This window comes from Poecilia mexicana, unplaced genomic scaffold, assembly GCF_051168715.1.
Source record: "Poecilia mexicana isolate PSO_F unplaced genomic scaffold, ASM5116871v1 scaffold_13, whole genome shotgun sequence".
Classification (NCBI taxonomy): Eukaryota; Metazoa; Chordata; class Actinopteri; order Cyprinodontiformes; family Poeciliidae; genus Poecilia; species Poecilia mexicana.
The window spans coordinates 25176685-25202759 of record NW_028263382.1 but is presented as its reverse complement, the minus strand read 5'-3'; the positions used below and the strand labels follow the sequence as shown (position 1 = coordinate 25202759).

General features: G+C 39.7%; 3 protein-coding genes and 1 pseudogene across 4 annotated transcripts; 3 read left to right on the top strand and 1 right to left on the bottom strand.

The window, feature by feature from the left end:
* Positions 1-15473, bottom strand: LOC106919650 (uncharacterized; the record flags this gene model as incomplete). Its single annotated transcript, XM_088011939.1, is given in 26 exon segments — positions 1-154; positions 250-376; positions 765-836; positions 1095-1280; positions 1367-1507; positions 1654-1855; positions 3156-3308; positions 3673-3807; positions 3903-4071; positions 4158-4666; positions 5726-5908; positions 8446-8583; positions 8680-8871; positions 9267-9390; positions 9495-9636; positions 9848-10072; positions 10840-10976; positions 11092-11284; positions 12398-12508; positions 12780-12971; positions 13152-13253; positions 13357-13590; positions 13703-13808; positions 13917-14105; positions 15150-15237; positions 15358-15473. Coding segments are annotated over 26 exon segments (4320 nt in total), but the record flags the coding sequence as incomplete, so codon positions are not given.
* On the top strand, positions 15395-20849 carry LOC106919651 (uncharacterized). Of its 2 annotated transcripts, none has more exons than XM_014990158.2 (10): positions 15395-16630; positions 16716-17021; positions 17104-17157; positions 17260-17295; positions 17386-17502; positions 17611-17635; positions 17738-17778; positions 17861-17911; positions 17999-18054; positions 19361-20849. In XM_014990158.2, the coding sequence occupies exons 1-10, from the start codon at positions 16537-16539 to the stop codon at positions 19490-19492; spliced, it is 912 nt and encodes a 303-aa protein (XP_014845644.2). In that variant the 5' UTR covers positions 15395-16536; the 3' UTR covers positions 19493-20849. The 2 variants fall into 2 exon arrangements, with proteins under 2 accessions (XP_014845644.2, XP_014845643.2); XM_014990157.2 differs by having other exon boundaries at positions 15399-16630; positions 17999-18102.
* Positions 20850-20927: 78 nt separating this feature from the next.
* On the top strand, positions 20928-21825 carry LOC106919647 (sperm surface protein Sp17-like). The gene is made up of 3 exons (XM_088011938.1): positions 20928-21377; positions 21478-21557; positions 21644-21825. Exons 1-3 carry the CDS (start codon positions 21224-21226, stop codon positions 21695-21697), a joined length of 288 nt encoding a protein of 95 aa, XP_087868064.1. The 5' UTR covers positions 20928-21223; the 3' UTR covers positions 21698-21825.
* A 2209-nt stretch (positions 21826-24034) lies between these two features.
* Positions 24035-24947, top strand: LOC148155839 (uncharacterized; annotated as a pseudogene).
* Positions 24948-26075: the final 1128 nt, after the last annotated feature.

The window sequence follows — 26075 nt, the reverse complement described above, 5'->3', positions numbered from 1 at the left end:
TCAGTATTCCTACTTCCTACCTGTGCTTGCTGTGTCTCCACCTGGACAATAGGATCCTGCCTGACACAGACCAGATGGACGAGTGAGTCCTGTGGTGCCACAGTATTGACCTGCTGGACATGGACTGCAGCCAGAGGCTTCTGTCAGATAAAGTCTGCAAGCGGAGGAAATGTCAAGACCGTCAGAGTAAACTATCTAAAGTCAGTAAAAAAAAAAAAGTATTAATTTTACTATTTAGGTCAATGAAACCTGTCAGAGTAAGTGCCAGGTGGACAGGGCAGAGGAAGACTGGTGCCCTCGGGACAATAGCTTCCCTGCGGACATGCTCCTCCGATTCCCGTGCTGAAGTTCCCATCGGGATTCTCAAAGTTCACACCTGGCAAAGACGAGCATTTCAGCGAGGTGTACTCGGTGGTTTGTCACAACAGTGTTTGTACAGCATCAGGCCTTTTAGTTTGAGTAATAAATAATAGTGAGCATCTAGCTATGCTGTCATACTGCTGAGGCGTTTCACATTTTGTAACCAAAAGTTTTACTATATTATGTTGGGATTCTAGGTGGGAAATACTTGATCAAAATCACTCTGTCCATCCAGTAGAACTGAGCTTTAGCTGTTGTGTAAAAACAGATGAGTAAACAGGGAAATTAAATAAATGCAGGCCACACTTTCCAGATTTTTATTTATTCTTTCCATTTACCATGAAATTTCACTAAACAATCCCATCAGATTGTGGTTGAATACTTTTTTGAGGCATGCATTGTACCTGCTATGCAGTAATACCCAGACTGACAGAGGCCAGTAGGTTCAAACAGGCCCCAGTCATCACAAAAGAAACCTGCAGAAACCATTGATGAAGTTGCTGTAATGCATGAAAAGTGTTCGTAGCAAACCCTTCATCACATCATCATAATATATTTCTCATTTAGTTCATTAAATACAGTTAAACTTTGAATTATTGCCTTTAATTTTTATCAATTAGTTTCAATCCCTCCAGTAAATAAATTACAGCTTAATAAATTAAAATCCATTTCAGCAGCACTTCTTATGTGCAGAATACCAATGAGTGCTAAAAATGATGTAACAACACTCCCACCTGCTGGACAAACGAGGCACTGCTCTACCCGACGAAGACCAAACCGAGGGCTGAATGTGCCAGGCGGGCAAGGCAAGATCCCTTCCACCCCCCCGCCAAGACAGTAGTGACCCACTGGACATGGCTGGACGCCTTCTCCAGACAGACAATATGTCCCCAATGGACACTCATCACACATTTCTGACCCTTTAGTCAAGAAGACAAAGAGATGTATGTTTTTGAGTACATCTCTGATACCCAGTAAGCTGCTTTTTCAGGAATGTGTGTTATACCTGTACTGTTTGAGTAAGTCCCATCAGGGCAAGGGATTGGAAAAGCTGACCCTAAGGGACAATAGTGTCCAGCTGGACAAATGTTCCCAGTTAAACCATCAGATGGCTTTGAAAACTTTGCTCCTCCTGAACAGTAATAACCTATAAAAAAATAGATAAAGCAACATGTACACCAGTAATTATAACAAAACTGATCAAAATAATTCAGCGTGGTTGATGCATCTTTCATTTTCAAAACATTGTAATCTTTTTGGAACTGGACGCATCACTGATCGACAAAGAAACACCTGTGTCGCATAATCCTGACGGCTGACTGAGTCCAGTGTTGTTGCAGTAGAATCCGGGTGGGCAGGCCCAACAGGAGGACAGGTTCTGGCCTCCCACTGAGATACTCCAGGTCCCTACAGGACAGGGATGCTGCTGTGGGAACTTTGTCCCCCGCAGACAGAAGTATCCTGCAGGACACACGTCACCAGTAGCAACAGCTACCTGTAGGAATTAAGACAAATATCAGTCTACTTCTTAAATAACGCTAATTTCTCTCCTAATTTGCAGCAAACAAAACTGAAGAGCACTAGGTGTCCTCAGGGTGTCAAACGAAACTTTTTGTTCAGATAAATATTCTTGGACGTCAAAAACATGATGTTGGCTTCATCTCAAATGTTCTTTAAAGTAAGACATGTGGGCAGTCGAGGCTGGTGCCTGTCACTCATTTCCTACGCACCATCAACGGCTTTTCCAAATGAAGAACTGCCGCTATTTATTTACCAAATAGAAAGGAACAAAATATTCCTCTGGGTTTGCATTTGTGCTATTGACATGAAAGTAACTGCGTAAAAGTGCGTTTAAACATGAAAGTCGTGTGCAGCTTGATTCATTAAAAAAAAAAAAAAAAACACGCACAAAACAAAATCAGGACATTTCTCCCTCTTTAATTATCCTGTTTCTCCCTTCCTCCGGTCCCTCCCCCGCTCATACGTGGCACCATGCTGACAAATTGCCCGACTCGAGCAAAAAATGATTTACAAGCACAAACAGGCACCTGGCAGACTGCTTGTCAAACATTTTTACCCACAAGACGGAAAGAGCAGGTACAACTCAAGACACCGAAACGTTTGAAGCATTTTCTTTGGGTAAATGTACAAGCTAACACAGTGTGGCATATATTTGTAAAGGGGGCGAAATGAATCTTGAAAACATTCAAGATTCATTTTAAAATCAAACAGTTAAAAATCAAGCAGATTTTTAACTGCTTGAAGTGAAGCAAGTGAATTCATCCCTTCTGATATTTTGGATTAAACCATATGACCCACTTCTTTAGGGCCTGATTTGTGTCTGCTATATTTTTTGTAGAAAACTACAAACAGGGTTTCTTGTGCTTTCACTCAACAGTTATCATGTTCAGAAATTATTCTTCCAGAGCCACGATCTGTGCAGTTCTTCTAGAGCAAACCATAGGTGTTTTGCTGCTTTTTTGACCGATTCCTCCTGCCATCTTAAATAGAGAGCCATATGTGGAATGGATGTATGTGTAGTTACCCCATAACATTACAATTTTTGGAAACAATTTAAAGAACTTAAATCTTTACATATTGGTTCTTAATTTAACTTTGCTTTAAATCAAAAAAGTCTTGATGATGCTGTTTGTTCACAAATGTTCTCAGTGAAACCTCTGATGTCTTCGCAGAATAGCTGAATTTCTGTCATGAAATACTTTTCCAAGTCGACACATACGATTCGATTTAAAAGCGCACATCCGAATCGTTTTGGATGTTTTACCAGAACTTACGGGGGAGCTTGTGGTGGCTCCAGAAGTGCAGTAGTGACCCGGGTCACAGAGACCCTGAGGCTTGGAGAGGCCGGCTCTGCTGCAGAATGAGCCTGCTTCACATGGTCGACAATGCTTCACATCCTCACCACTTAGCTGGTCAGAGTAAGTGCTCTGGAAAAAATGAATTATTCACCATCATTTGCACAAACTGCATTCAGAATGTCAGCGTTATTGATAAAGTTGATGAACCCAATGGTACATTTTAGATTGCCCAAAAAAACTAGTTATTGCGTGACATAATAGCAGTGCAGAGGTAGCAAAAGTGTAGGAAGGTTTATGCTGATCAGATTTCTTAACGCTCTAAGTGAGCCGAGACTGTTTGGAGCATTAAGCGTTCTCATCTCTACTCATTCACACAGTAGCATTTGTAATTATCAGGCAAACAAGGAATTCGTAGAAAAAAATTATATTTTTGTAGCAACATCGAAGCAGTGAGACAGAAACGTCACAGAGAAAAAAACATGAAGATACTGACCGAAGGACAGGGCCGTGCAGCAGAGGAACCAGGAGGACAGTAGTGTCCTGTGGGGCAGACTGGTGGCTGGGACAAGCCTGTTCGATTGCACAGCCTGCCTCCCTGACATGCCACACATGAACCTGCACCTCGACGCTGGGAAGTTTTTTTTTTTTTTTTTTTTTTAGGTAAAATATGAGTCACAACTTCAGATTGGCACCATCAGATTAAATGTATTTATTACTTCCTACCGGCTGAAAAGTGCCTAAAGGACATGGCTCTGGCCTGGCTGCTCCTACCAAGGAATAAAAGCCTTCTTCTACTTCATTCTGAATTGGTGATGAAGACCCCCCAGCACAGTAGAAACCAGGAAAACAACGTCCTGAAGGTGAGGTATTGTTGGAGCCTAAACAATAAAAACTGAGATAGGGAAAGTGAGAATGTGGTTGTACATGGAAATAATGTATTTGCTCTCAAAAATGGCGATTTAGTTTGAGTTGAATTACCCAGGCGGACAGCTAACACACTCCTCAGGGCTGCTGAGGCCGGAGCTGTTGCTGAAAGTGCCAGACGGACAGGGGATGGGAGAGGTTGAAGCCAGAGGACAGTAGCCTCCAGGGGGACATAAACCTCCTGTTGGCCCATCAGCTGGAGTCTGGACATAAACAAACAGAGGATTACATGTGAAAAGAAGCAAAAATCCTCTGGCTCTGAAAGTGACTCTGGAAAAAAAAAAAAAAAAAAAAAAAGATTTCCTAATATATGCGAAGTAAAACATTTTGCCACTGCTGCTACTTTCACAGCAAAAACAGAATCGTACTGCAGATTTAGCTCCCACTCTGCAGTAGAAACGTTCTTTGCAGCTTCCAGAAGGCTTTGTCAGTCCAACACCGCTGCAATACTGTCCACCGCCACAAGGGGCACACTGTGAGAGCTCACTGAGAGCAGAGTGCGAGCTGTAGGTTCCCTCGGGACAAGGCTTAGGAGTAGAGGTGCCGTCTGGACAGTAAGACCCCTGAAATGAGTAATGGATGAGATGACATATTATGTTGATTGCGTTTTTATGTAATCTGAGAGCAATTTAGGAATCTGCAATTTATGTCTTTAAAGAGAAACGAGTGAATTTGTTTTAAAGGGATCCGTGATTAGTTGTAACAATATTTATTTTAGATGTAAAAAGAATACAATAATAATACTGTAGGCTGTTAAGTTTTTATACATTTGTTCATGGTGCAACGCATCCTCGGTAAATGACGTACACTTGGTCCGATTACGCAAGCTTCATAAATGAAACAAATGACGCATACCTCTGGTCGGACTGTGTGATCCGGTAAGTAGCTTTGTGTCCGGTCCGGTAAAATCTGTTTAGGATTCAGTTTTCGGTGCGCTGTCGGGTTCCTGGTTTCACATTCAGTACCAGAGCTGTAGCAAAAACTCTGTTATCATTAAAATAGAGCTTCCAGTGTTTCCTGTCTCTGATGTCTCTCCCAGCGTCTTTCGCTCACTAGCTGGCAAGGCGGTTTAGGTGCTTTGTCGATACGGCATTTGGTTTTAGCTTGCAAAAATAACGACCACCTGTTAGGTCTTTTATTAGTTTTGCTCGACTAAAAGTCTTCTGGAGAGAAATATTGATACTGTTTGGCTGTTTTCCACCAAGCTGTTTTTTTTTCATGTGGGAAGCGACGCAGACTCACCTCATTATTTTATTTTATTTTTTAATTACAGTCAACAGCGACACAGTGTGGCATTGTCTAAATTTACACCAGTCAAAAACATGATAAACAACTCAGGTAAAGTTAGCCTTCCTGTGTTTACTGTGTAGATTCCATTACAGAACGGGCTGAAACGCGTCATCAACCCAGCATGCATTGCGCAGGTGAAAAAATGGCGACCTCCATTGAGGAAAAACATACCAAAAGATATGAATTGTTTTGAATTATGAGTTTTGTTGCGTCAGAAACAAAACTGAAATTGTTTTAACTGAAACAATTTCCCAATTGTTTCAGTTAATTGGGAAATTACAACATATTTAGGCCAACACGTTCAACTAATTGTGGATCCCTTCAGGTCCCACCTGAGGGCAGAGTAAAGGCAGATCCATTCCCAGTTGGCTGCAGAAATGCCCGGATGGACATGAAATGCAGACTTCTCCAGTGTGACCATGCGTGTTGTTCCTGAACTTGCCAACCTGACAGGGGTACGTGTAGGGGTGGCCGGTCCCTGGGGGGCAATAGTGCCCATCAGGACATGGCTCTGTCTTTAGTATGAGAATACACACAAAACACAAAACATTCACAGTGAAATACAAATAAAGATTTTAAAAACCTTATAAATTAACAAGTCACTATAAATCTTGATTGATTTACTGGCATTGCTGGTAAAAAATTTTTTTTTTTACAAAAAACCTTAAAGTTGCACTACTAGGGAGTTGTCAGTAAACCTTGAAAATTCAACTCTCTTGCAGTGGAGCCTGGAAAAAATGTTGGAATAAAATGTTTTCCTGTGAAGTAAGCTTGTTTCTCCGCCATGGGCTCTTTGCACCTAAGGCGTTGACGTCACATCTCCAGAAGCTAATGCGGCTCACTTTTTTCCGCTTTGAGTTACCATGACTGGTAGAAAAGACCAAGTCATATTTCAGATGCAAAAAAACAATACTATTAACATTGTTGTCTTCCTAATATAATGGGCTTTTAAGTTTTCGTTAATTTCCAAGCGATCCTGAATTAAGAAGATGGCTTGTAAATATCTGTAGCTACCAGCTAACGCCGCACAGCAAAGTTTGCAGCCTTCACTTCACTCCGGATCAGCCTAAAACTACCGGGGATACGGATGATAAATAAAGGAGCCTCCCTGAGTTATTTCCATGGAATCACTTCTGTATTCAGCCTGAAAGAGTTTATGGGAACCAGAGAGCAGACCAGAGCCAGACAGCCGAGCCGCCTGTACATACTGCTGTAAACACCGTCCTATCTGAGCTCTTCACAAGAAACATGCAAAGGTAATAAAACGAAATAACACGGAGACATGAAGCAACACGGTCATATTTTTCTAAAAGCAGCAACTTTGAACCTGAACAGCTGAACCAGATGTCTGACACCAGAGCTGCGCTACTGTCAAGCTATGAGGCTTGTTGAGCTCCGTCAGGCTTCGTAAGTAAAAAGTCCGAACAGTAACCGAACCCCTTTAGTCTGACACTAACGACAATAAACACACATAATATACTTGAAAATTAGGTAAAAACATTGTCCGTTAGAATGTTTAGATACTTAAATAGCACATTTTACAAGAACAATGTCCGAGAATATTGCCTACTAGCATAAGCTAACGTTAATGTTAGCCACAAAGTTTAAGTAAAACTCACCTTCGTGTCAGTGAATGTATAACGAGGCGAACATCTTAATACCTTTCTCCAGCTTACTTGTTGGGGCTTCGGATTGATGTACAAACCTTGGCCAAGCACTGCAAGCACCTAATGTAAATGATATTTGTATTGGATCGGAAACAATCGAGCCGCTTTACCTCGAACGCGGAAGCTGAGGTGCAAAGAGCCCATTAAAACATGGAGAATGAACTATGGGGCAGAGGATGTAAGAGCGTGAGTGCTAAGTCCCTCCTCCTGGCTTTGATTGGTTGTTTCTGATCAAGCGCAGGGCATTTCTGCAGATAGCAGTAGGACCACTGGAGGGAGCCAGAGAAGCCTGATCTTTTTCCACATCTACTGTCATGAGTCAGGACATACTAATAGTTTTAACAAATATGTAAAAAAAAAAAAAAAATACACAAACACATATTTATATAAAGGTTACTTATTGCAACTTTAAGGAAAAAAAATTACATATTTTGACATAGTGGTATAACTCCACACTGAAAAAAATTACCAACCAAATTTAATTTATGTGCACTTGCTGATTAAAATTAGGGTGTCTTTCACTATTCCTCTATGCTCAATCTCCATAAATCATGGGTTTCCAAAGGGTGGCCCCCTGGCCTGTTTGCAGCCACTAGAAGGATTCTGTCTGGCCCACTACCACAATTCTGGAAAGGTGCAAACTACAAAAAAGCAGAGCTTTTTTTGTGAGGCAAATGACCTACAGATCCCCTATCAGACAACTTTGTTTCATTAAAATATTGGACATTTAGATCATTGTTGGCAAGATAAAAAAAGAAGTCACAAAAATTGACTCTCAGTAAATGGTTTTCCCCGTGTGGCGAAAAGTTTGAGCATCACAGCTCTAAACTGTGCAGAGTACTGGATCCTCTCTAGAGCTTTTTTCTCTTCTGCTCACCCTACACATCTTTTTACATAACCCTGGAAACGGCAGAATCAGTGACCCAAGGACTCCTCTTTTTGCTGTACTTTTCCAACAGATAGAGGTTCTGCTTTATGTCTCTTACCATCCTCTTCACAAAACACCTGTTGTCTTGTTTTATTCCATCTGTTAAAAATGGGCCACTGTGTCACTTTTATATATCAGTGAATACTAATTAGAGGAGTGCAGAAGCTTATGTTTTACTTGAAAGGGATTGTTTGGTTTACCAGCAGATGTACCATTGGTGACTCTGTTAATATTTTTTCTTCACTTTTAATTCTCCCCCCCCCCCCCCCCTCCTGTATTGGAATAAATTTTTTAAAGGATTTTTCAGTTCTGCGTGAGATCATGCCTCTGCAATCAAATATTTTATTTTTTTTATTTCACACACCTTTGCCAGTAAAGCCAACAAATTTGCCCTCGTCTGTGTGGCAGCTTGTAAAGTGAATAAAGCGTTTCATCTTAAATTCAGTTCTTTTCTTACAGGCCTGGTGATAGGCTGCTCCTGAGGCTGCTGGGTGTAACAATACTTCCCCTCGGGACACTGGACACACTGAGACACGTCACGCAGACCAGGAGACGAACTGTACGTCCCGTTGGGGCATGGAATGGGGTTTGGGTCCTGTGCGTTTAAATTTGCAAGCGGATTAATTCAAGATGCGGTGTGCTTTTATTTATATTCGCTACAGTCATCCCGTTTCCCTACTCCAAGACTCACAATGCCTCCTCCGGGACAGTAGAAACCTCGAGGGCAGAGCGTGGCTGATCTCTGAGGGTCTCTGGCCAAACCCTGAGAGCAGAGGAAACCAGGTGGGCACACCATGACACTCAGCATGGCCTCCTCGCTGGTGGTCTCGTTACTGCAGTAATGCCCCTGTAGGCACCGAGAGCACTCCACAGAGCCCTCATCCTACACACAAGAGAATGAGAAGAAACATTCAGGGAGTTGAAGTTAAAGATATCAACCGGTATGGAGGTGGGAGACAGCGAAACGCACGCTGGCAACTTGCGAAAAAGAAATATTTGACTCTGGAAAATGCTGGAACGTTAAGACGGCCTCAAATTGGGAGGAAACAAAAAAAAGACGATATATTATATCAAAAGCACTATACTAGCCCTCCTGCTGGCATTTACAGATGTACACAGTAGGTGAGTAATATAAGGCGAATGAATGTGGGTGGTAAATGTAATCTAAAAATAGGACAATCAAAACCGTTTCCAGAGTGATGGGACTACACCAGCGCTGGTTTCCACTGGTGCTGTCGGTTGCACAGTCACACAGGCTTGTGTTTAATGGGGTCTTACAGAGTAGCTGCCAGCTCCGCAGACTCTCGGGTTGATAGTGGCTGAGTAGGGACAAAAATAGCCAGCAGGGCAAGGGGAGCAGTCCTCCAGCCTTCGACCTCCTTTCAGGCGGCGAAATGAGGAGCTGAGAGTGACAGCAGACACAGTTACTGAATCACAGTTTTTGCACCTGCTTCATTCTCTTATCAAAAAAGCACACATCTTATTTCTGAGGTTCTGTTCACGCACGGAGGGCAAGGTGAGGGTTTGGAGGTCCCCAGCTGACAGAATGACCCTTCGGGACAAGTCAAGCAGTCCTCCCTGTATCTGTTGCCCATTTGGATGCTGTAGGTTCCTGCAGGGCAAGGGTGCTGGGTGCCATATGCCGTCCCTGAGAAAGCAACATCCCCATAATTACATCCGAATGAATGACTCATGACTACAGCACGAGTGAAACGTTTGCAGTGTGTGGTAAAGATATTTAAAAGACAATTTGCAAGTTTGTCTTTTACGTACAATCTTAAAAACTTTCAGAGCCAGACAGACAAAAATAAATAAATTATATACTTTTCTTCCCGTGCCTTCAACTTGTACATCTTTACCTTCAGGACAGTAGTGTCCAGAGTTGCATCGGCCTGATGGCGCTGCAGACCCAGCCAGGCAGTACCAACCTCGAGGGCACGGCTGGCACTCTGCTTCAGCCTCCAGTCCGCTCTGACTGCTCCATGTCCCCACTGGACACTTGTACTGCGTGGGAAACATCGTTCCAGGGGGACAATAATGTCCAGCGAAACAAAGAAGTGGCGGCCTTTGAATACCACCAGTTCCTGAAACGGCAGAAGTGAAAAAATAAGAGTCACCAATACAATAAGAAAAATTTGATGTTATGCAGAAAAGATAAATAATCCATTCTTAAATCTTCAAATATTGCTGTTGATGCGTTTGCAGTGCCTCGAACCCCCTCAAACTTTCTCAGATTTTGTAACATTACAACTACGAAATTATGCATAATGTATTGAATTTCAATTTTATATTTTTAAACAACACAAAATAATGTATATCTGTGAAGAAGGATGCAGTATCTAGTTTTTAAAATGTTTCACAAAAATCCTGCAAACAAAACTGCAAGTCTTTTTGCAAATCTCTGCCAACTTTTCAAAATTAGACTCAAAATTGTTTGCCCATTTACTGGTGGGCTTTGTTAAACAACTCAATTTATGCTGAAATCAAATTACCTACAGGTGGTACAGGTTATTTTCTTTTTTTTTCGTAATTAGTTAACTTCTGAAATTGGCCTTGACGGATTTTGTTTAGGAGTAACCAGAATTAAAGTGGCTGTACTTTAATGACTGCCACGACTTTTATGGGTAAAATGTTTACATCCTGTTTCTTACGCTTCACAATAATGCATATCTTTAAACGTATGTATCAAATCAAAAGAAAATATATCGACATTTGTAACAAAAGTGGAACATTTCAAGCAGCATGAATACTTTGTAACACTCTGTAAATTAGAATGTCACCAATCTATGTAAGGCATAAAAAAAAAGATCTTGTTTTTTCCCGATGCAAGTCCTTTTGAAGAAAAAGTAACCTCTCAGACAGGCGTATTGTGCTGGGCACAGCTGACACTGCGAGCGGTCAGTAAGGTTGATGCGATTGCTAAACGCTCCCGGAGGGCAGGCGTTGGCTGGTGCGTTGGGTTTTGATGAGCCAGGAGGACACACGAACCTATGCAGACAAATCCCTTAGAACTGCTCTCTCATCATACTTAAAGCAACACAACCAGGAGTATACCGAAGCATTCTCGATGAAATATTTTCGTGTTTCTGAACAGGTTGCTTACCCAGGCATGCAGTCTACATCTGGAGCCTTTAGCGCTATCTGTGTACAGGCCTTCCCCGGGTAGCATTCTCTGCAATCGGCCACCTCATCCTGCCCCTCTAAGGGGTTGAAGGACCCTGCTGGACAGGGCATCGGGTCGCTGGTCCCCTTTGGACAGTAGAAACCAGGCGGACATTTAAGACAATCCTTCACACCTGGAAGGAAAAGTTCGAATACTGAAGTCAATGTAGGTCTGTTACATAAACCTCCTTTGTTATAAGTTTTTCTCATTAGCTTTTTTCTTCTTAATCAGTTTGTTACTTTTTGCCCTCTTTGGCATCTGTCCATTGCGGTTTTCCATCTACATATTGTGGTTTCTCAGGGGAACCTTTAGCAACTGAGTAATTTATGCAATCGGTGAGCCTTTCACCTCACGAAAAGATTGGACTAGTATAAGAATATTGAATTATTGTTTGCAAAACTGTAGAAAATGAAATCAAAGATGGAATTAAATTAAATGTAAGCAAAACATAGACATCTAAAAACCAAACAACAGTGGAAGAAGTTTTTCATTTGCAGTAAAAGGTTTGCCAACGTGTCACTTGTTTATGTAATTTCCAACAAAAACGAGTACATGTATATGAACAATTCTGGTCTGATGTTTACATATCCTAATGTGCGTGGATACCTCATTAATTTGGAGTTTTTAATTATTTTATTATATAATAACGTTTTTATTCTAGGGTGAAATGTTCTTCTATTGTTGTTCAGAACAATTACTGACTCAAATCTTTTCATACACCCCCACAGGATGTATTATTACCACAGCTGTTGTCCAGCTGTCATAAAATCTCCATCAATTTGGTTAAATATTGTAGTTACTCTCATTTTAAAATAGTCCACAGATTGTCAACAATATTGAGGTCAGAGTCTGAAAGAGTTGAAACAAATTATATTTTGATCCAAAACACTTATTAAGGTTGGTTATGGGACAAACCAGCTGTCCCGAAACTAACCCAAAAGACCTTCCTGAGGTCTTAACAATTAAGACCTCAGCTCTTAATTGTTAACCATCCCTGAAATGAAAGGTTGTAACATAAAAATCGCCATAACAACGGTTAAACATCAAACCAGAATAATGCCACAATCTTATTGATAGCTTCAAAAAGCATACTACTCAATCAAATGAGGTCTATATGAAAATATTTGAGCCTGTGTGCATTACTTCAACATTGTGAAGAAGCACAGTTTAAATAAAGTCCAAAATCAACATGACACGCTTATGGTGTCTGCACTTCTGTCTGAAAATGCCCATGTAGAAAACTCACTTATTGCTCCTTGGTGAGGGGTGAAGGTGCCTGACGGACAAGTCACTTCCTCCACTGTGCCAGCTGGACAGAACCTTCCTCTAGCACAGGGCAAACCTGCACCTGAAGACCCTGTTTAAGGTCAAACACGAAGCATGAAACGTTTGGAAGAACCTCACTGAACTCTGAGGAAGTCTTTCGCAAGTACAGCGCATTTTAAAAAATGAACTCTGTTCACAATGTCTATTGGTGATACATTTTAACTACCTGTGTGTGTGTGGGAGTGTGTGTGGTTTTTTTTTTCTTCTTCAAGTGAGAAACATTTACTTTCTGGGACATGTTTTATTTGTATTTCAGTACCTGTTGCTCCAGTGAAGTGAGTTTTATCAGAACAAAGACTAACCTGCGGGACAGAAGCGTCCCTCTTTGCATCTTTTACAGGCTGCCCTACTTGTCTGACCCAGTTGTTCCCCTGATGTACCAGCAGGACAAGGTGACCCATGAGGGGTGGCGGTGCCCTCTTCACAGTAATAGCCCTGTGGGCACATGAACTGGGAGGTGGGTCTCTGTGAGCTCCCTTCCAGACAGTAAAACCCTTGAGAAAAGTATTTATAGATTAGAAGAACATTTTGTAAAGGACACAGCCTGTATGGTAAGATGATACTTCTAAAGATGGAAAACACTTAGTTCCTTCGGCTTGAGGAACTGCAATTAGAAAGCCCACAGATTTTGTGCAAATCTCTGGACTTGAAAACATTTAGAGAGCTTGCTGTACCGGCAGGGCAGATTGCACAGTCTTTCAGTCTCTGCAGACCTTCTTTAGGACCATAACTCCCGGCAGGACAGGGTAAAGCCACACCTCCCACACAATAATGACCTAACAACGAGATAAACGACTCATATTTGGTTTCTTTCTAGAAGCAAAAAAAAAAAAAAAAAAAAAAAACTACTAAAATCTTAGAGCAATATTTAACACTAACCTTTTGGACAGGCAATACAATCTCCATCTTCTTTTACAGGTTTGTAGGTTCCCGCTCTACAGGTGTTGGCTTGACCAGATCTGTGCACAGACTGGCTCCAACGGAAAGCCACAGCGCCCCCACACAGCAAGGATGTATCATTACACCTACGGCAGGAAGTCTGTCCAGGTGTGGAGGTCCAACCAGCAGGACAGGGAAGCGGCTGTGACATCCCACTGTCTGGACAGTAATTTCCTACAGCCATAAGGCACAATCTTTGGTATTCTGGCACACATTTATGACATTCAACTATTAAATAGAACAGACGCAACAGCTAAAGAGAAGTAATATTTTCTGGAAGCACTACCTGCGGGACACTGTAGACACAGAGCCGTACAAACAGTGGAGTAAAAACCCGGGAAACAGTCAATACATTCGGTGTGGTCCACGTCGGGCTCCTTTCCAGGTGCACACTGTGAGCACATAAAAGCCGTTAAAAAAACAAGTAAATTTTCTTTTTGTGCAGCGAGCGAGTAAAAGGGTTTTCAATTCTTTTCACGTCTTTAATGGTTGATGGTGACCTTATAAGGAAGCCCAAACTTGCAAACAGAATCAAAAGGGCAGGTCAGACACTGTAGGACCCCTTCGGGTGAATGTTGTCCTGCTGGGCATAAATAAAGTGTTCCATTGGTGACGTCACATGAAAAGCCTGCAGGACACAGCCGGCAATCCACTCTGTCCTCTGAACTGATCAGGCCTGGAATACAAGGCTGAAACACACAGCAAATAGCAGAGAGCTCACATAAAGGCACATGAATTTAGGCGATATGTATATATATATATATGTGTATATAGATATAGAAAGATTTGTATTTATATTCAGCTTTCTGAGTTCAAGCTTGGCATAACCAGCTTTTGCTGCCATTACAGGAGATAGTTATTTGGGATATGTTTCTAGAAGTTTTGCACACCTTTAGACTGAAATACTTATCAAGTCTGAACAAAATAGCTGAAGCTCAGTCAGAATGGAGGCACATTAGTTCAAATCACGCCACTGATTTTCCATTCAAACTTTTCAAAGCCGTTTGTTTACCATTGCTCTCTTACAAAAATAATATTAATCGACCTTGCGTTCTTGCCTTTTATCTTGCCTTTTTTGAATTTTTTCAGCTCACTAAAGTTAACTAGTGGAATTTTGTCACTTAGTCAAAATAAAGTATCTTCTCTATGACATTCCAAACGATTATGGTGTTGTTGTTTTCAACTATTTGCCATCTGTAACATTAATGAACTCATTATGAGACAATAAAACAAAGGCTCACGAAGATCAGCCATTTTATTTTAATTAAAATAATCCATAATTGTGTAATTTTTATGTTAACTATGTGAACTGCATTAGCAAAACACAAGTTGCAGCTGAGTTTGAAGGATTTTATTTAGGGGTATTAAAGAACGTGGGGGCTAGTTATGAAAGTTATGAAAACAAATGGACCCTACTTTTTAGATTTTAAAACCATATATAATTTTTCTACTTCTATGTGTTAATTACAACCTATAACATTAAATCCTAATAAAATGCATGAATTTGTGACTGTAAAGTAACAAAAGTTTGGGAAGTTGAAGGAGCATCCGAATTTTTGAAAGCACTGCAAACTGTAACTGCAACATTTCGGTGTCAAATGCTTGGAAAACGTTTTTCCCTGATTATATTTAATTCAGTGTTATAACAAATAAAATAGTTGCGAAAGGGTCATTTGAATGCAAATCATACATTGGGGCTTAACAAATAAGAAGCTTGTGAAAGAGCGTTTTACCTTGCAGTCATCGATGCTGGTTTTCCCTGTGTAGAGGTTGAATGTTCCTGCTGGACATCGATTAGGTGCAGATACATTTCCAGGGCAACTATAGAGCAGAAATGAAGTAGGCGAAACATCATCAATTATTAATTTCCTCTATCTCATGTAAAAATAAATAAATAAATAAAATACTGTCCTCCAGTTTCAAATATGCCTGACGACTTACAAGTGACCAGAAGGACAATCCAAACAAAGCTGCTGGTTGAAGTACTTTCCTTCTGGACACACACCAACATACACTTCATCACTGAGAATAAGATCCGCACTCCCCTCTGGGACTTCTCACACCAAAATAGGGAGAATGTAGAAATTGGTCATTATGTTGATAAATGTACTTTAGGAAATAATAAAAGCATGAAGATTGCTCTTCTTACCTGAAGCAGCTCCAGGTTGCATGAGCAGCAGAAAAACCCCAGGAGCTAAAACGCACAGCAAATACATAGCCCTCGCCAAGCACATCATATCTAGATGTCTAAACCTGTGTGCAAGAGCATGTTACAGGTTTTCTCCATTTCCAGAGCACAGCATTTTTGGTCTAATCCTACACGGATAAATGTTTAGAGCCAAGAAAGAAAGAAAAAAGAGCGGGAGGCCTGTTTGCCTGAAAGTGAAATGAGCACGAAATGTGATTCCCAGGTGGTGACTCAAGCTGACAGTGATGTGCAATTAGGTTCTGTAACTGTATCTGTGACTTTCATTATGCATGAGCAAGTGCAAACGCTAGCCTAGTTGTTTCTGTTAGTGGATCACAGCAAATTATTTATGTTACGCATGAGCTGTCATTCACTGTAAGCAGGGAGATTTTAAGACATTGAGTATGTCAAAGTCATTTATTTGCATGGAATAAATGGATGCAAGCAAGGTACATTTTTGTTTTCGCAGGGAAATAATTGAAAAATACATCATTCAAATATAGAGAAGCATCAAAAAGTTGACTACAGCAGACACAAAGCTACAAAAGCAAACGACACCCTCAGCCTTCCTGCATTAGCATGTGCTGTGTGGCCTTTAAAAAGCTCGGTGTCAACTGCATGAACATAGTATTACTCCACAAGTGAAAAACTTTATCTTCAGTAAAAAAAAAATAATAATAATAATAAAAAAAACATTTTAAAAAAATCACTACTGTATAATTGTGTTCCATGATGCGTTTACCCTATCTGTTTCTTAACAGCACTTTTCTGACAGGAAGGCAGATGCGATGTATGGAAAGTTGTGCATTATTTTTGCACACCCCTGAATCCTTTTGAACACCACTTCCTGTACCCGAACTCAAGAGGAGAAACATATATGTGGGTATGTGCAGGTGCAACCAACAGCAGGCTGCAAGAACACAGGGTACTTTATGTTTGAATATAAGGAACAAAGAAATAAGAAAGAAGGAGCTGCAATGCAGGTCTTAGTCTACTTGATCATACTCTTCCTTTCGGTTCTAAAAGGTAAAACAATTATTCCTAATGTTTCATCTTCGTGCTAACATAACTTCTCTTTCTCCAGTGTAACTAAATTATCCTCTTGTTGCAGGAAGTGTGATTTCTGAAAATGCAAAGGCACCCACCGATTACAAATTGGTAAGACAGGGGCAAAGTCTCATGCTGAGCTGCACCTATAACTGCTCGTCTGGATTCGTCCGCGGCTTCTGGAGGACAGAGTCTGATATCGCTCCTTGTAATAGAAATAAAAGTAATGGAGGCTTTTGCACCGTGTCCGTCTGCCTGTCAAACATTTCTACTCAAGATACAGAGAAGAACTACAGTTGCTACACTGAAGACACAGACGACCCTAAGCTCACAAAAACAACAGTTCACACAGTTTTCCTTCGACTTCAAGGTACTCAATGCTCTATATAAATATATAAGACAAGCTGTGTAAGAAAGTAAGCACTGAATCACCCTTTCTCTTGTATTTGTAGCTCCAGACACTGTCCCAAACTGGACAAGTAACCCAAACATTCTTCTTGAAAATGGTGAGAAGCCTTTCTAATGTCTGATACAAAATATTCAAACAATTACTTGAACAGTTTTTGATTGATCCTTATGTTTTAATACAATGATCTTAATTATCTTAGCATCTCTTCCTACTGAATTGGGTAATTCAAACAGAGGTGAGGCAGTATGAAAAAAAAGCATTCTAAATTATATAAAAAAATTGTTATATTTAATAAATTTTAATACATCTGTTTTTATGACAACAGGACAGTTTAATGTAATGAAGGTTTTGGCAGCGGTAACCGTCACAGTGGCCATGGTTCTCGCAGCTTTGGCCGTCTTCTTGTGCGTGTATCGCAACAAGCCGATCTGGAAGGGTAGAGGTGATTACAATGCAGTATTCTATTGCAAAAAATAAGCGTAAATCCTAGATGAATAGCAAGAAAAATGCACAGATTTGAATGTAGTGACAGCAGTGCCTCTCATTCCAGGGCAGCGGGTTATGTCCAAGTCAAGGTGAGCCGTCTAAGCTCATGTTTATTCACATTTCCGCACGATTAACGCTGAAATCTGTGATTTAGATTTTACAAATCAGCATTATTTTTTAAATCTTTCCAGCTCATCTCAATCCCCAAGTGACGTCCTCCTACCGGTAAAAGGTAAGACACCAAAAAATATCAGATAAATAAAGAGCGTACAGAAAGAGCGCTTCAGCTAACGCTTGCCGTCTTCTCCGTCCAGGGACGCTATCGACACAAAGTGAGAAAATAACCTTACGAATTCCTCCGCCCGGTAAGACAAACGTGCAGAACCACCTGAATTATAGTCCGTATGTCGGCTGATATTTACAAGTAAAACCCGTTGTTCTGTTTGACCCAGACAATGAGGGGGACACAGAGGTTCCATATGCGGACATAATGATCACCGTCCGAGGGGTCAGTACACCCGAGCTCACTAAGGTTGGCTACTTAGGAACAGGAGAGGTGAGAGACAAAACAAGACAAGTCCAAACCTACCAATTCACCCGTCATTCCATCTCCGTCTTTATTGCACAGGAGGGTTTACCACAAAACCTGTAGTTTTCTTTTTTCTTTTTTTTACTTTTTAAAGATAATCTCTATATGATAATTAGGCTTTTGCAAATACATGCTTATTTCCTGCTATCTAGTGCTAAAGTGCTGTTATACTAGCTGTTTTATTGCTACCTTAGATGTGTCGTTAGCTACAAGAATCATAAGAGAATTTGACAGATATTGCTGCTTTTGTTTCACTCCATCTTACTGCATGCAAGACATTTCAGAAGAAATGTTTTAGTGTGTTAGTTAGTTTTTTTTATATTTACAAATATTTATGCATTTTAGAATCATGCATTTTTAGTTGGCAGTACAAATTGCTCAGAAATGTACATCAGTTGTTAAGCTACAGTGATGGCTTAGCTTGTATGCATTACAAGCTAAGTACATTAAAAGTACATTAAAACACAACCATTTTCAGCACAGACATGCAAAAAAAAGAAAACTTTTGTCCATTTAAGCTATGGAAAAACCTCAGTACAGTCGTCATTTTATTAATGAGCTACTTTGCAGCTTGACTCGAATACAGCGGATCTCAAAAGTGTCAAACTATCAGATACTCTGATGAAAAAGATCAGATCAGGATAATTTAAAGGACATTATACAACTTCTACATGACGTATATCCTGTGAAATTCAACTCAACAACCAAAGCAAATATTTCAGAGAAAATTAAAGAATAAAAAATGGGTGTAATCGCCTAATTGCATAAGTGCGCTCACGTTTGGATACCTTTGTCTTGTGCACTTCTCTATCCAGTATCAGAAATCAGCCCATCTAGATAAACACCAAACCTCAATAACGAATAAGCCAGATCACATCTGGTTTTAAAATTATTCTAAGTCAACTGAGTAGTTTATGCTTGATAGGAAATGAGACAAGAATTTCTCAGAGAATAACAACATAAAAGGAGTGCCAATTTAAAAACACATTTTTTTCAAAAATATCATGCAGATATTATTTATACTCTTCTCAATAATTATTTGAATTATTGGAAGAATCTGTGTTGGCATCACAGGAAGCTTGTCTTTAATAAGTGGTTGTGATTTTAAAATATACTGTTTAATTTAGTGTGTATTTGTGGGATTGTTAGTAGAGAATCAATACTTAATTGTGAAACAAAGGTATTTTTTTTTTCTTTTTTTTTTCTTTTTCTGGTTCATGTGCAGTGGCGTGGAGATGAACCAAGATGCCACCTGCAGGCCTCGCGTTCAGCTGACAGACTGCACGTTCCCCAGCCCAGAGAGGTCAGCCGCAAGATGAGCACCAACTCTGAGTATGCGGTTATCACATACGCCTGATCACAAGCACTTCAGCCTCCAAATAGAGAGAAATCATGGACAACAAAGAACAGGTGCTTTCTTGTTTTGCTGGTGCTTTTCTCTCTGACAACAGCAGGCCTGCATATGGACAACATGCATTAAGTGTTTAGTTGATACAGTTAAGTTTAAATGCATTCTTTTTATCTTCAAATGGATCATTTTAAAGGGACAAATCATTTGACTTGAGAAAAACCATTTCAAAGTACAATTAAAAGATAAACCCTGAACAAATTGTTGAAAGACCAAATCCCCTTTCTGCTGATTTGGAGTTTCAAAATGTTACATTTAAAAAAAAAAATCTTGCATTGAGCCCCTAAAATACTCACAACATAATATGTTTGTGCCAATCCACATTAATTCTGAAGTTGTCTTTTCTTAGGATTTTGTAGAAGCAGCATTTTGTTCACATAACCTCTATGCCAGGGATGCATTAGCCTACACACAGCTATTTCAGCACCCAGTAGAGGCTTATTGTGCAGGTTTACTGTAACCTAGATACTTATGCATCTTCTCTGGTTAAGATGTTGTAAATGTTCTTCTTAGCCTTGTGCAAACAAAAAACAAACAAACAGGGAAATCTATAGAGCTTAAAATAAAACTTCTTGAATAAAGAAATCGAGCAAATACATTTTTTTTAATCAGGATTGTATAAATAATCGAGGTTTTCTTTAAACAAAATTGTACTGATCTTATAACTGAATAACTGCAAGAAAAACTAACTGGTTGTAAATAGAATATAAATATAAGTACATTAAATGTTTCAGCAGATGAAATCCACATGTATAGCACATTGTTAATACAGTGTTTTATGTGTAGTAAAAGCTCACAATATTTATGATAAGATGTATTTACTCTTTCAAACTTGAAAGCCCCTAGTTAAGCAAACCGTGATTTTTTTTTATGTTAATCAAAATGAAGTACATGATGATTTTGTAGAAGACTTGAAAGCATTCAGAAAGCAACTTGTTTTTGTCTAGATGTGATCCTCCCTTATGAGCAGCTTAGTTATGTTTTGCTGTTCTTTGTTTAAAATTTTAAATTACTCATTTTCTCTTTTTCAATAAAAAAAAGAAAATGGGGATAATCAATAATCAATTTTTCATAAAAAGCTATGTTATGTTCATCTTATACAACTGTGAAAGTCATTTTTTGTATTATACGCTTTATTATTTGATTTTTTTATACACATTTATTTAAATAAATGTTTTTATGAATGTATCATTTATTTTTTTCCTAAGTCTATTAAAAAATACAAAAAAATGTTTATAGGTATTTTAGGGTATTTCCTGTGTAATCATGTTATGTCTAAAATAAAGATTTTTTTTTATTGAACTATGCTGGAATGTGTTGCGTCATGCATGACCCTTATTTGTCTCCGTACTTGGAACCGTTGCTAGGTAACAGATATCAACAAGCCACAGCAGTAGTAGTGGCGCTAGCTAACTATAAACGTTTCGGTAAAGGTCGATTTAAAACGCTTCCAGGTAACAGGTGTTACAACAAACCGTTGCATTAGAACGGAGTTTTAAGAAAGATGGTTTACATTTAAACAGTTAACTGATTCAACAGCGAGATTTAATTACGAACGTAAGCAGTATTCAGAAAGTCCGTTAACTAAAGATGGTAAATTAGTGGTGACATTTCACTTGTGAAAAGCCGGAAACCTCTTCCTGTTATTATAGCTTGGAATCAGGCACGTAGTTCAGGAAAATGTCAGTGCCTTTTTCCAACACTCACCTGAGGGTACCACGGGGATTTGGGGCCCTGTTAGAGGGACTGACCCGAGAGGTTCTCCGGGACCAGCCGGACAACATCCCTGCATATGCAGCGCAGTATTTTGACAAACTTCTGAAAGAAAGAGAAGGTAACTGAAGAGAAGAAAATAAAACAGTACTTTATTGAAACTTCAGATTTCATTTAATAAGGAAAATTTCTGTCACTGGTGTTTCCTTCTTTCTTCACAGAAAGTGGGGCGGACCCTTCAGAATGGGCTGCCAAGCTGGAAGACAGGTTCTACAATAACCATGCTTTCAAGAGTACAGAGGTACACACTTTTTGAAGCTCTTAACATGTCTAACTAAACTGAGTCTATGTTCGTTTATTGTATTTTTTAAATTATTTTTTTTCCAGACTTTTAGTCCTGAAAAGGAAACAGCAGCAGAGGAGGCCGACGTTTCCAAGTGAGTGTCACTTTAAGTGCAGCAAGCACATCAAGAGGAGAGTGAGAGGAAGAGCATGAGGGAAAAGATAGAAATGTGCTCTGATGAAATTACATTGGAGTTTACATTTTCATCAATAAAAACCTTACTCAGTTTGTCATTTATTACATTTTTTTATATCGACCTTTCAACTCAACTAAGTGAGTTAGTATAGGGCCAATTTACAACCACTGTTCTCTCAAGGTGCTTTTGAAGACAAACAGGTTCTGTTATTATCCCTTTGTACTGAAATATAACAAAATCAATCCAACTCATACGAGTGTAATACAATTATGTATATTAAGATTTCAGAGCAAAGATTTCAGAGAAATCCTGATGCATTTCCAGCAAATTCAGCTGATTTGATAATCCAATTAGAATGTATGATGTGAAATATGTACAGAAACACTGCACCTATCTTATTTTTTTTCATTTTGTCCAAAATCCTTGGCACTCAAAGCACTCTGCATGTGAAGTTTGTCTGCCTCAACAAACCAGACTTAAACAGTTGATGGAGAAATAACAAGCTTCTGCAGTGCCCCCATAATAAACCAAGTTTGGAAAACAGTGGTCTTATTCTGTTGACTGCTTTGTATTCTTGATGTGTGTTTTTTTTTTTTTTTTTTTTTTTTTTTTTTTAGAACAGGCCATGATGTGTTTTTTTTCTTTTTTGGGCCACATTTTGCTGACATGTTCTACTCAGGTGATTTCTTGATTAGTAATTTACTACTTAGTAAATGTGGCTTGTGAAATTAAACCAAAAAATGTGGTTAATCACAACTAACTCATGATTTAACAAGAGAGTCATGCATGTGGCCACCTTTTCACGTAGGGTAGGGTTCGATTAGATAGAATCCCCCCCCCACCCCCCCAAGTAGAAAATTTTATTTAGTATTTACTCAGGTTGTCTTTACCCAATATCACAATTTGTTTGATGACCTAAAACATTTAAGTGAGACAAACAAGAAGAACAAAAAAGAGAAGATTTTCTTTGTCATGGCCGAGAGGGAATGGCGGAAAAGAACTACTTGAGACTAAAAGCAGCAGAGAACATACACAGGTTGCAGCTGAGTTTGAAAGATGCATTTAATAAATTCTAAGCATTGCTTTAATCTGTAATATTTCTAAAAAAAAAATGTTCCATTTTGTTGTTGTTTCTTAGAGAAAAACCAAGCGACTCCAAAACTGAAGAAGAACCACGCCACTCAGTTGAAGATACAGCTCTTACCACCGAACATCTTCCTCTTTCAGATATAACTGATTCGGCTGCAGGCCCACAGGATGCAGAAACTGAACTACAACATGCAGAACAGACATCTGAAGCAGATGAACAGAGCGGGATAGACAAAGATCATGAGCTTACCGAAGCTGAACCTAGTCAAACTATCGGACTAGAGAGTGAAGTAGATGATAACCTACTACACCTGAGCTTGGTTCAGGTGGACTCGGATTTGCCAGCCGACGAAACTTCAGATGTAAGCGAGGAGGAACAATCTTCTGCCCTGTGGACGGATCAGGAATATAAGGATGGTGCATTTGAAGAGCAGGAAACTGTTGGCTCAGAAGAATCAGAACAACTTCAGAGCCTTCTACATTTGACTCTTCAAGTGGACTCCTCTGCTTTAGAGCCTGGTGAAACAAAAGCAACATTAAAAGATGACATTTCTCAAGAAGACACATATTCTGCTGAAGAGACAGAAACTATATCAACCCAGCTTGAGGAATTTGCTGTCGAATTACCTGCAAATCAGTTTGAAATCCATCCGGACAACCAACAAGAAGCAAAGGATGAAGCTCAAAGTGAGAGGGAAATAACAGAGACTCAAGGTGAGGGAGAAATAACAGAGACTCAAGGTGAGGGGGAAATAACAGAGACTGAAGGTGAGGGGGAAATAACAGAGACTCAAGGTGAGGGGGAAATAACTGAGACTGAAGGTGAGGGGGAAATAACTGAGATTCAAGGTGAGGGGGAAATAACAGAGACTGAAGGTGAGGGGGAAATAACTGAGACTGAAGGTGAGGGGGAAATAACTGAGATTCAAGGTGAGGGGGAAATAACAGAGACTGAAGGTGAGGGGGAAATAACAGAGACTCAAGGTGAGGGGGAAATAACAGAGACTGAAGGTGAGGGGGAAATAACTGAGACTGAAGGTGAGGGGGAAATAACAGAGACTCAAGGTGAGGGGGAAATAACAGAGACTGAAGGTGAGGGGGAAATAACAGAGACTCAAGGTGAGGGGGAAATAACTGAGACTGAAGGTGAGGGGGAAATAACTGAGATTCAAGGTGAGGGGGAAATAACAGAGACTGAAGGTGAGGGGGAAATAACAGAGACTGAGGGTGAGGGGGAAATAACTGAGACTGAGGGTGAGGGGGAAATAACTGAGACTCAAGGTGAGGGGGAAATAACTGAGATTCAAGGGGAGAAGGAAGTAACTGAGACTCAAACTGAGGGGGGAGTAACCAGAGTGAAATTTGTGGTTACACTACAAATTAAGCAGAGTCGAGGTGAGAAGGAAATAACTGAGACTCAAAATGAGATGGAAATAACAGAGACTCGAGGTGAGAGGGAAATAACTGAGACTCAAGAGAATGAAAGAACTGAGACTCAAAAAGAGAAGGAAATAACTGAGACTCAAAAAGAGAAGGAAATAACTGAGACTCAAAAAGAGAAGGAAGTAACTGAGACTCAAAAAGAGAAGGAAGTAACTGAGACTCAAAAAGAGAAGGAAATAACTGAGACTCAAAAAGAGAAGGAAGTAACTGAGACTCAAAAAGAGAAGGAAATAACTGAGACTCAAAAAGAGAAGGAAATAACTGAGACTCAAAAAGAGAAGGAAATAACTGAGACTCAAAAAGAGAAGGAAATAACTGAGACTCAAAAAGAGAAGGAAGTAACTGAGACTCCAAGTGGGGGGGAAATAACTGAGACTCAAAAAGAGAAGGAAATAACTGAGACTGAAGTTTCTCTTGAGAAAACCGGTGGAAGTCCATCAGTCTCTGAGAAGTCCTTCGATAGCGTCAAGGAAGGAAAACAGGTGACATTTAAAGATGAAGATGAAATTTTTACTCCTGAATTTGATTTTGAATTTGAAGAGACAGATTATGAGGAGAGTCCTTCTGATAGTTCTGATGGGACACCTGCTGACTCCAAGGAAGAGAAAGGGCCTGCTGAGCGCTAGGAGGACAGCGCAGCAGGCGCAAACAACAGCGACAAGGTAATCCTGGTTGTTTGAGAAACTATACAGTCTCTGATATGATGCATTTCACACTTTTCCTATGCAGTAAAATTAACATTTGCACAATTTCTGTAAGCAATTTCCTTTTACTGCCATAACTTGAGTAGAACTGACAGTGAACATTATATTACCCTCTTTAATATCTGAGCAAGCATCCCTTATTGCATTGAATCCACCTAATTGTGGAACTAATGATGTCATCCTGTTTTTGCATCGCTCCTTCAGGAGTTCTTTCGGCTTGTTCTTCACATATATTCTGGGCGGGACTTTTTTTGGGTGTGATTTCACACACGATTGGCCAGAAATTTGAAAATGACAAAAATCAACTCTGCAGCGTAGGACTTCGGCACTGTAAAGGAGTTGTGCAAAAGAAATATTTTAAATGAACTCCGCCATTTTGGGTCAGAAGATGGATCAACTAACCTTGCAGAATATGCCGGAAGGTTGCTAATGACTACATAAGTGCTGTTTGTTTTTGTTTTTTGGGGGGGTGTTGTTTTTTTTACTTTTTCTCCAATATTATATATATATATAATAATATATATTAATCCTGTATCCACATATATTTAATCTTGTATATACTGTGTATCCATTTAATCTTGTATATACTGTGTATCCATTTAATCTTGTATATACTGTGTATCCATTTAATCCTGTATATACTGTGTATCCTCTCTCAAGTAGAGAATCATTTAAATAAATTATTTAAAGCTCAAAATTATTGTGACATAAATATCAGTGTTTGGTGTTTGTAAACCTCGGATAGAAACCGGGGCCTTTTACAGGAATCCCATACAGGATCACAACTCCCTGTCTGGAGGGAAATATTTGGAAATGTCTCCAAAATATTTAATTCTTTAATGACGTGCCATTTTCCCTCTGATACTTTAAGTGCCATCTTTTCTAGCATGATGATAGAAATGACTAGGTGGTCTTAGTCACTCTGTATCAATGCATGTTGTAAAAAAAAAAAAAAAAAAAGCTGTCTAGATTAGATCAAATCTCCTCCTGGGAGCCAACACAGCGCCCCCAGAGTGAAACCAGTCTCTAAAATCTCTCTAAAAGGACGACTAAACAATTTCTCAAACATTTATAGTGCTGTCACAGGTAAAACCCCCATCTGGT

Excerpts from the sequence above, each read along its gene's own strand:
- LOC106919651 (XM_014990157.2), top strand. The coding sequence starts at position 16,537 with ATGTTTGAATATAAGGAACAAAGAAATAAGAAAGAAGGAGCTGCAATG. Across the intron at positions 16,631-16,715 it reads CTTCCTTTCGGTTCTAAAAG|GAAGTGTGATTTCTGAAAAT; the intron begins GTAAAACAATTA and ends CTCTTGTTGCAG. Across the intron at positions 17,158-17,259 it reads AAACATTCTTCTTGAAAATG|CATCTCTTCCTACTGAATTG; the intron begins GTGAGAAGCCTT and ends TAATTATCTTAG.
- LOC106919647 (XM_088011938.1), top strand. The coding sequence starts at position 21,224 with ATGTCAGTGCCTTTTTCCAACACTCACCTGAGGGTACCACGGGGATTT. Across the intron at positions 21,378-21,477 it reads ACTTCTGAAAGAAAGAGAAG|AAAGTGGGGCGGACCCTTCA; the intron begins GTAACTGAAGAG and ends CTTTCTTCACAG. Across the intron at positions 21,558-21,643 it reads ATGCTTTCAAGAGTACAGAG|ACTTTTAGTCCTGAAAAGGA; the intron begins GTACACACTTTT and ends TTTTTTTTCCAG.